The 10,124-nt window shown below is 35.6% G+C and overlaps 1 protein-coding gene across 1 annotated transcript; it reads left to right on the top strand.

The window, feature by feature from the left end:
- Positions 1 to 1,861: 1,861 nt before the first annotated feature.
- LOC113359856 lies at positions 1,862 to 4,625 on the top strand. Its single transcript, XM_026603428.1, has 5 exons — positions 1,862 to 2,317; positions 2,609 to 2,989; positions 3,075 to 3,336; positions 3,466 to 3,890; positions 4,113 to 4,625. Exons 1-5 carry the CDS (start codon positions 1,862 to 1,864, stop codon positions 4,623 to 4,625), a joined length of 2,037 nt encoding a protein of 678 aa, XP_026459213.1.
- The last annotated feature ends 5,499 nt before the right edge of the window (positions 4,626 to 10,124 follow it).

The raw sequence follows: 10,124 nt of genomic DNA, 5'->3' as shown, positions 1-10,124 counted from the left end.
TCTCCCTAGAACACGTTCAACAATTCGATCAAAAATCTGCAGAAGTGTTCTCCATTTTCCCGCCAAAAACAAAATTCAAATGGAGAAGATGACCTCCCCCTAATCCTGTACTGGGGTGCGAATAGCAGATGCCTTTTGGGGTGACCTGGGATGCCCCTTATCCAACAGTGAGAGTCCGAATAACACGTGTCCTCCGGGGCTTTTACCAACTTTTCGAGCCGAATTTTCCAAAAAATGTTTATTTTCCAAAGGTGCCTACAAACATATAAAACACCAAAATTAGTACAAACTTGAGTGCCAACAATATATAGTATTGAGATCAAATTAAACACAAAAATGTGTCTATCAACAAGCTGGTTGAAACTATTACCAAAGATCGCGAGCATGATGAAGAACAAGTTAAAAAAATTCGTGCAGAGGAAAATTAGTTCGTGAGGAAGATAGAGCTAATCATAAGCTTGACTTAGCTGAACATGAAAAAACCCTGACAGCAAGTTTGACACAAGCTTTGAGCACATAACTCACAATTTCGTTACGTACTATTTTTCGAGAATTTCTTCCTCAGTTTCAAACTCTGGATACAAATACCAATGTTCCTGGTAATACCAATGGTGTTGGAATTCTTGGAACTCCTGTCTGTACTCCACCAGTTAACTTGAAAATTTCTTCTTTTTCTGGTAATGACCCAGAAGGTTGGTTATTTCAAGCTGAGCAATATTTTTCATGGCATGCTATTGCTAATAATATAAAGGTTCAACTTTCTTCTGCACACCTTAAAGGAGATGCTAATGTGTGGTTTCGATTGAAGAGAACTACAATTATTAACCCAACATGGCCACAATTTTGCTCTTTAGTTCGTGAATGCTTTTCTCCTGCGAAGTTTATTGATGCTAATATGGCAATTAGCACAATTAAAAAAAAAGGTATTGTTAAAGATCACATTCCTTATTTTGAACGTCTTTTGAATTTTGTAGACTTTCCTGAAACCCATTTGATCAATCTGTTCATTCATTCATTCTTGAAACCTGAGATTGGTTCTGTTGTGAAATTGCTTGAACCATCTACTTTGGATTCGGCTTTCAAGAACAAACTCAATCAAGAAGAAGTATTATTGGCAGCTTTAAAACAACCTACACATTCTACCCAGTTTAGATCTCCAGTTCATCCGAACACTACTAAGTCCAAGAAGAATCCTTTACCACCTGGTTATAAAATGCTCAATTGGGATGAGTAGAAAGAACGTAGAGACAAGGGTCTTTGCTTTAATTGTGACCAACTTTACCTGGTTATGTTTGTTTAAAGCCTAAACTGTTAATATTAGATGTTCCTCCAAATTATGTGGAAGTTCATGAAGAACAAGACGCTAAAGAGGACGCTTTTGTGACGAGAACCATTCTTTCAGAGGAATCAGGGCCTGCGATTTCTTTAAATTATTTGATGGGTTCTCCTTTTCCTAGAACTATGCGTATTCTAGGTTATACAAAAGCTCATCCTTTCTCTATATTGATTGACTCTGGTTCTACACATAATTTTTTCATCCAAATATAGCTAAACAGTGTGGTTATCACACACAATCTGAGGATGCGACTCTACAAGTTACAGTTGGTGATGGTGGTCAAATACAAACTTGTGGTTCTTGTCGTAACATACCAGTTAAGCTTTAGGATTATTCTTCCACAAAAAATTTTCATCTTCTCGATATCAGTAGTTGTGATGCTGTCTTTGAAGTTCAATGGTTACGTACATTGGGTCCAATTACATGAGATTTTTCTAAGTTGACAATGAAGTTCAAAATTCAAGATAGAGATATTGTATTAATTGGAAATAATTCATCCAGCATAATGCTTTTGGACACTAACCCATGCAGCATTTATTATGCAGAGAAACTTTTGCAGTTTTATTACAAATATCTGCATTAAATACTTCAACTCAGGTTACAACAGCTATTTCACCTGAGCTGCAAGAACTAATCTCTACATGTGCAGATGTTTTCAAGACTCCCACATCTCTACCTCCTGAAAGATTGCAGGATCATCGTATTTATTTAACTCCAGATTCTGCACCTGTCAATGTAAGACCATATCGATATCCACACTTTCAAAAAGATAAGATTAAAAAGATAGTGTATGAGTTACAACATGCTGGTTTGATACGACCTAGTTCTAGTCCTTACTCTTCTCCAATTTTGATTGTGCGTAAGAAGGATGGTTCTTGGCGTATGTGTGTGGATTACAGAGCTTTAAATAAGCTAAGTATGAAGGATTGTATTCCAATACCAATGGTGGATGAGTTGTTGGATGAATTACATGGTGCAAGTGTATTTGCAAAACTGTATTTTCGAACTGCTTATCATCAAATACGAATGCACAAACTGGATATTCCAAAAACAGTTTTTCGAACTCATGATGGTCATTATAAATTTTTGGTTATGCCGTTTGGTCTCTCAAATGCACCAACCACCTTTCAAGGACTTATGAACCATATTTTCAGACCTTATCTTCGCAGGTTTGTGTTAGTGTTCTTTGACGACATATTAGTTTACAGTAAGAACATGACTGAGCATATCCAACATTTATCTTTGGTGTTTTAACTATTACGATCTCATCAGCTATATGTCAAGGAGTCTAAATGCACTTTTGCACAACATTCAGTTAAATATCTAGGCCACGTAATTTCTTCTGAAGGAGTTTCAGTTGACCAGGATAAAGTTCAATGCATATTATCTTGGCCTATTCCTACTACAATCAAAGACTTACGAGGTTTTTTGGGTTTAACCGGATACTATCATAAGTTTGCTAAGGATTTTGGTAAGCTTAGTGCACCACTAACTCAGCTACTGAAGAAAGATGCATTTTCCTGGAATGACAATGTCACTGCTGCATTCAAATTGCTTCAAAAGGCTCTCACTACAACACCGATTTTAATACTTCCAGATTTCTCAAAGGAATTTTCTCTTGAGTACGATGTATTTGGCGATGGGTTAGGAGCTGTGTTATTATATACAGATCAAGATATATACAGATCACAAAAGTCTTAAGTATTTTCTTGATCAAAAACTTTCTTCTATGGAGCAGCAGAAGTTGTTATCGAAATTATTGGGTTATGATTGTGAGATTATTTTTCGCCAAGGCAAAGAAAATGTTGCAGCTGATGCTTTGTCTCGTAACACAGGCTCTAACTTTAGCCTTACTGCACCAATTTTTTCTGGAGTTACTGAGATAATCCAAGAATTTCATAACGATGCTGAGCTAAGTATTCTTATTCAACAACTCATTGATGCCCCAACTTGCAAACTCAATTTTTCTTATGTTAATGGAGTTTTACGATACAAGGGACGTATAGTAGTGGTGCCAACTTCTTTATGGTGTACCAAACTTCTTAAGGAGTTTCATTCAAATCTTATTAGGGGTCATTCAAGATTTTTGTGAACTTATAAGCGTTTGCAACATAATTTTCATTGGAAAGGTATGAAACGATCAGTCAAAGACTTTATTGCTCAGTGTGATGTGTGTCAACGAAATAAAGCTGAAGCTATAACTCCACCAGGATTATTGAATCCTCTTCCTATACCTGCTGATGTGTGGATAGACATATCAATGGAATTTATTGATGGATTTCCATCATCTGATCGTAAGAGTTCCATTCTGGTGGTAGTGGATTGTTTAACCAAGTATGCACGCTTTATAGCTCTCACACATCCTTCTTCTGCTAGCTCTATTGCGGAGATATTTGTACGAGAGATTGTTCGTCTTCATGGGATGCAAAGAAGCATAGTCAGCGATCGAGATCCCATTTTCATGAGCAACTTTTGGGATGCTTATTTTACTCTGCAGAATACCAAACTCTGTCGTAGCTCAGCATATCATCCTCAGTATGATGGACAAACAAAGGTAACAAATAGAACATTAGAATGTTATTTGAGATGTTTTGCTGGTATGAAGACAAAAGATTGATCTAAATGGATACCATGGGCATAATGGTGGTATAATACAAGTCACCACTCAGCCATTAACATGACTCCTTACCAAGCACTCTACAGTCGTCCTCCACCAACAATTTCAGCTTAACTACCTGGTTCTACTTCTGTGAATGATGTTGATTTAAACTTAAAGGCAAGGGATCACACCCTCAAACTACTGATATCCCATTTACATGATGCTCAAGCTAGAGTGAAAGCATACATTGATGCTCATCGTACAGAAAGAGAATTTTCTATAGGTGATTGGGTTTATCTTCGTTTACAACCATATAGACAGAGAACAATAACTAATCAATCGTTCTCAAAACTTTCTCCAAGATTTTATGGTCCTTTTCGTGTTCTTGAATGGGTAGGATCCGTAGCATATAAGTTGGAACTACCTGCAGCAAGTCGTATTCATCCCGTGTTTCATGTTTCTCTATTGAAACTGAAGATAGGATCAACTATCTCTGTTGAGCAAGTTTTACCTTCTATCATTGATTATGATAAGAGGGGACCAGAATCTGTACTAGAGCGCAAGTTGTTCAAAAAGGGTTCATATGCAGGGACTAAATGGTTAGTCAAATGGATGGATCATCCACAAGAAGAAGCCACTTGGGAAGATGCAGATGAGTTACTTCTTCGTTTCCCAGCATTTGAGGCTTGAGGACAAGCCATTTTTAGAGTAGGGTGGGATGTTGCGTACCAATATCTATTCATACTAGTTTACTTATTTAGTTTCTCTATATTTAGCTTATTCTAGTTTCCTTGTTTAGTTTGAACTCTATAGTTAGCATTACTTGTTTTTATAAGTATTTGAAGTTATAAATACTCACCTGAGTTTTGTAAAAACTCAAGAATTTATACAGAAAAACTCTTCTTCTAGCTTTCTTCTCTTCTAGATCTTCTCAATTCTCTTAATTCTGGTGGCTAACCCCCAATTCAAAGGATTTTATCCGGGTTCTTAAGTTACTTAAATTCTTGTGTTTTGGTCTAGAACACTAACATGTTCAGTGTTTAGCTATTTGTCATTTAGCAGTCTCTGGTTTTTGTTGGGATTTTTTTCGATTTTTAATCAGATTTTTGTTTAGGGTCTCAAATTTTTTATTTAATTCATGTTGTGATCTAATTGATATGTATTTTTTAGTCAAATGGTTTTTCTGTTTCATGATTTTTTGTTGCAGCAATACCATGAAGAGGATATCCAGAGAGCTAGGAATGTTAATCAATTTTCCCAGCCACGGAGTTGAGATCCTGCAAAATAAGAGTTTCCAGTGATGATTTTCTGCCTATCAAGCTTAAATTAACAGTTGAGGTAATTTATATGTCATTTATATTTATAGTCCCATCGTATTCTTACTATGAAGTCTCTACTGAGCAGTTTAATGTTAATAACCACTATGCTCCATGATAAGTCGTCGGAATATCTATATATGTAAAGTGTTAGGATAGGAATCAATAAATTTTACCTGTACAGGTTAGCAAATCATGTTTGCTTGAACTTCATTTTATTCATTCAGTGGTTCTTCAGAATCGTTGCTTCAAACACAACTCTTTTTAGATTAATGATGAAGTTTGCTATGGAATGACGTACAAATATGTTTCCCTTTATTTTAACTACGTGCACTATTATATTTGTGAGTGAACAGTCTCGCAGTCTCACAGATGTATCAGTGCTTTGCTTCGATGATCTTATGGGTATGCAGGCATACCCGCATTTGAAAAAATACAAGCAAGGTTTGTGTGTCACGGCACTGGAACTGGCAGCAGAGAAACTTGCGTGTTGACAATAAGCAACAGCCTCAACATGCTTCCAATGCTTGGATTCGCCGGAGTGGATCATTAGAAAGGTTGCAGCTCATGTGGGTAAGGAGGGAGGTGCTACTCATATGAAAGTAAGTATATTGTCCAAGATGTTTTAACACATGCCAATTCGATTTACTAACATATCTTAGTCGGTTTTCTCAAATCCAAAGACCTTTAGTGGCAACCTACTTGATAGTTGTAGCGTTTAGGGTATGTAATGCACCATTAGTTAAGTCCAATTGCCAGTTTTGACTTCTTCTTAACTATCAGATCGAAGAGAAGTCTGAGTATCCAAGTTCCAGGCGGGCATCTCGCAAGTCTTAAATATTATATAACATTTTTTGTTGATATTGCCAAAAAAATCGAGTTTAAGTATCGGCTGATCAAGAACGTATTTAAACACCAAGATAAAAAAATTGAGAAAGCAAATAAAGTGAAGGAACAACATATCCGTGGAGCAAAGAAGACGAAGGCCCGAGAAGCTGCCAAGAAGAAATGTTCCTATATAGTGCACTCAGTGTCTTGCTTTTTAACTGAAATATTGTCATGAAATGTCATCTGCTTAGCTGTATAATCACTTTTTTTTGTTGGTATGGATTATGCAAATAAGTATTAAGAAAGGACGGTTTGTTATAGGCTACGTTAATCAATCTCATAAAGAGCTATTGATCAACTTTTTCTCCTTTTGATGATAGTTTTATTCTCATTTATCATTATTCTTTGTAATAATATGTTAAAAGCTGAAGTCGTTAATATGTTAAAAGCTCATATTAACATAATCGGGGCCGCCCATGTTGGAATATAATCGGGCCGAGCAATCTGATCTCGTGCAGAGCACGGGCGCACACCTAGTAAATCTAAAAGTAGCTTTCCGTACATGTTTACAACGTACACAACTGAACCATTTAGTAAGTATTTATAGAAATATTTCCGTCCTCAGTTAAATTTTGGAAACGGCCAAACCTAAAAAAAATCAAATGAATGATTTGGCCTAGATCTGAACCTAAATAATTTCAGACCAAGCATTGAAATCATCAAAAAGAAAACAATTGTTGGTTCGAACTTGTTCCTCATAAAATTAACCAAACCACCGGTAATTGCTCTTACGCTGCGAACAAAATTTAAAATTCATGATTCGATAACAAAAGCAATTTAGATATAAAAAATTACCTACAATTGCGTATTGGGGTTATCTCCTTAGATTTGTATCGTTTCCTTTATCCGCCGATCATCATCTTTGAATTTAGATTTTCTAAGTTTGAGGGGTAAAAATATATTTTAAACTAGTACTAGAATATAATCCGTGTCAAAACGGCACGGCCATTGTCATTTGTTTTGATCTTGATTCGTGTCGTTCGTCTATAATTATTAAATAACATGACAATTAATTCCAGTATTTTTTTTTAATTGTTATATGTTTTGACAGAGTCTATTTTAACATTAAAACGATTAACCACGTTTTATATTTTGTAAATGTTATTTGGTTTGTGTCGTTACGGAGTTAACATAATATGTTAGTGCTCACCAATACCCGACACCACACCAAACAATATGATACCTTTTTTTTCTCCACCACCACCCAGTGGCAGAGCCAAGGGTTGACTAACCTAGCTTTGGTCCGCTTAAAATTTTAATAGCTACATAATAATCTTTAATTTTATCCTATAATTAGTACTTTGTCTATCTATATTTAGTGTTTAGTCCACCAAAATTTACATGTTTCATTTAAAAAAAGGTAACCCCCAATGTCAATTTCTAACTCCGCCACTGTCACCACCACTGCCGCCCAGCCCCTGTAAATAGTCGGACGTAATTCTAATTTTAAATCACAAACGTCTTGTATGAGGTTTAGATTGAACAAAAGGTCGTCAATTAATTGTTTCATTATCATTTTTTTCCTTGTAATATTCTCTTTTGTATTACAATTAATTTTATTTTAACATTAAGAAATCATGATTTATACGATATGGAACCAAAAATAGCAGGGATACCATTTGGGTGATCCAATAACGATCATGAACATTTTGTCATATATGATTTGATGTCAACCCTTGAATATATGGTACCTGTCGTTATCAATAGTGTTAAACACAGCCAACCACATCTTTCCGAAACGATCTTATCAGTGTTCTAACGACACAAAACTAATATTATCCACAATTACTCACTAGCATCAACTACCACCACCACCACCACCAGGGACGGAGCCATGATTTTGAGGAAAGGGAAGCAAAAATTCTTGGCAAGTTGGATATAGGCGCAAAATAGACTTCGTAGCCCATTTTATGATAAAAAAGACCAAAAATAATTATAATTTGGCTAGGCTCCGCCCTGACCACCGCTAATGTTTCCTCCTCCACCACTTTATAAGAACCGTCACTGGTTCCACCACCCACTATCGCCACAATTGTTTATTGATATTATTTTTATTTTTATCAAAATTATTTATTAATGAAAATGAATATTTTATTAAATTAATTAAGGGAATATTTATAAATAAAAAATTGGTAATCATTTATTATGAGCAATTAGTGAAACACTAATCAATAAAACACTTTATAAAGAGAAGAATTAATAGATCATTTATTATGAGCAATTAGTGAAACACTAATTAATAAAATACTTATAATATTTAAGTTGAACAAACCAATACCGTAAACTTATTTCCCTTCTAGACAAATCTCAGTCGCTCTTTATCTAGCCTAACTTAGCCAAGCTTTGTTTTGTATTCTAGAAACCGATGCATACAGATGCAAATAGGGGACTAACAGTATTTATATCCAAAAATTCTATTCACAATCCGAATTCGATTCGAAATTTGAGCGAATGTAGCCATTTCCCTAATTCGTATCCGAGTTTTTATTCAAATACTGGATAATTATGCAATCCAAAATCATAGAGAAAAAAGTTAATTAGGATGAAGATATTTATAAATATTTTTTTAATAAACACCCGCAGTTGCTAGGCTTCCCAAAAGCTTTTTGTAAAAAAAACAAACAAACACAGAAATAAATTAAATATATTTTGCACTTTTGTAAGATGAAGATACTTATGTGGATGTTTTAGATACGGATAGTGTATATGGTAGTTGTATTTCAAACAAAAATCCGGATGTTCGAGTTGGAAACTCATTTCCAAATAATATTTGTATTTCGGGTGTGAATTTGAACAAGTTTCGAAATTTTGGGACATCCATTGACACCCTTAACTTAAACACGCCAATAAACCATTCCGTAACAGCTTAAAGGAGGATTGGGAAAACACATTTAGGTGGTTTAGCATTTTTGTTTTGCAAAAATATATTTCATCTGTAATTCAGTAATTCTGTGTGCACGTTTCTTGAATGACCCATTCGTCTGGTTGTGGTAGAGGCCGATAAAGTCATGAAAGCCATTCCGTATGCCTTCACGTTTAACCTCATAGAAAAATCTGCACCAACTGTAAGACAAACATTTTTTTATGGCTTTTGACTTATTCAAACGTGAGAAGTTTGAAAAGAAGTTGGTACTTGTACAACAATTCAAACATAGTAGTATACCGTGCCGAAGATAAGACGTCTTTCTATCCGTGTCAGAAGTTTGTAATGCCGTACTTTTTCCCATATAACACAAACAGTGGTGAAATCTGTTGGACCCTCCGCATCAAAACCAAAATTGTTAATAGGGATGCCGATTTATCAACGATACCAATTTGCATATAAGACAAAATAATTTATATTTAGGAATGTAAATTGGGCCAGGTCGGGCAGCCAGACCCGTTTTTGACTGCAGGTCAGGCCAGACAGGTCTCATAATCAACTACCCAAAAAGCCCAACAGGCCGGACAGGCTGGGTAGAAGCACTTATTTTGAGGCCCAAAACTTGCCCAAAGCCCATTTTATAAGCAGGTCAGGCCAGGAGGCCAAACAGGCTTCGGGTTTTTTGAGTTTTCAAAATTCTGTGATAAATGATTTAACTTCTATTTATAATTTGGAGAATAAATGAACTATGAATTAAAATAGTCCTACATAATAAATTTTCTAAATGTAAAATAGAAATGAAAATAAGAATTTTAAACCAAAATATAACCCAAACACATAACACTTTGCTCTAACATTAGAACAAGAACCCTTAAAAATTTAAACGGATACCAGGCCGGGCTGTTCGGGCAAGTACCAGGCCAGGCTATTAAATGATAGTGAAAGTCCGAACCCGCCCATTTAAACTAATCAGGCCAGGCGGCCCGTGACGGGATGCAACAGATTTTGGGCTCATTCGGGTACAGTCAGACTCGGGCGGGTACAGGCAGGCCGAGTATTTTCGGGTATTATTTACACCCCTACTTATACCTTTGAAATGGTATGCTCGTAAATAAATTGGTA

The sequence above is a fragment of the Papaver somniferum genome, chromosome 3 (genome assembly GCF_003573695.1).
Source record: "Papaver somniferum cultivar HN1 chromosome 3, ASM357369v1, whole genome shotgun sequence".
Classification (NCBI taxonomy): Eukaryota; Viridiplantae; Streptophyta; class Magnoliopsida; order Ranunculales; family Papaveraceae; genus Papaver; species Papaver somniferum.
This window is presented reverse-complemented; position numbering and strand designations above follow the sequence as displayed.

What these genes read in the sequence shown, in the direction of transcription:
- LOC113359856 (XM_026603428.1), top strand. Translation starts at nt 1,862, where the DNA reads ATGCAGCATTTATTATGCAGAGAAACTTTTGCAGTTTTATTACAAATA. An exon ending in AGTTTTACGATACAAGGGAC is followed by an intron (nt 3,337 to 3,465) that starts GTATAGTAGTGG and finishes TTCATTGGAAAG; the next exon opens with GTATGAAACGATCAGTCAAA. An exon ending in AGTATGATGGACAAACAAAG is followed by an intron (nt 3,891 to 4,112) that starts GTAACAAATAGA and finishes TTAAACTTAAAG; the next exon opens with GCAAGGGATCACACCCTCAA.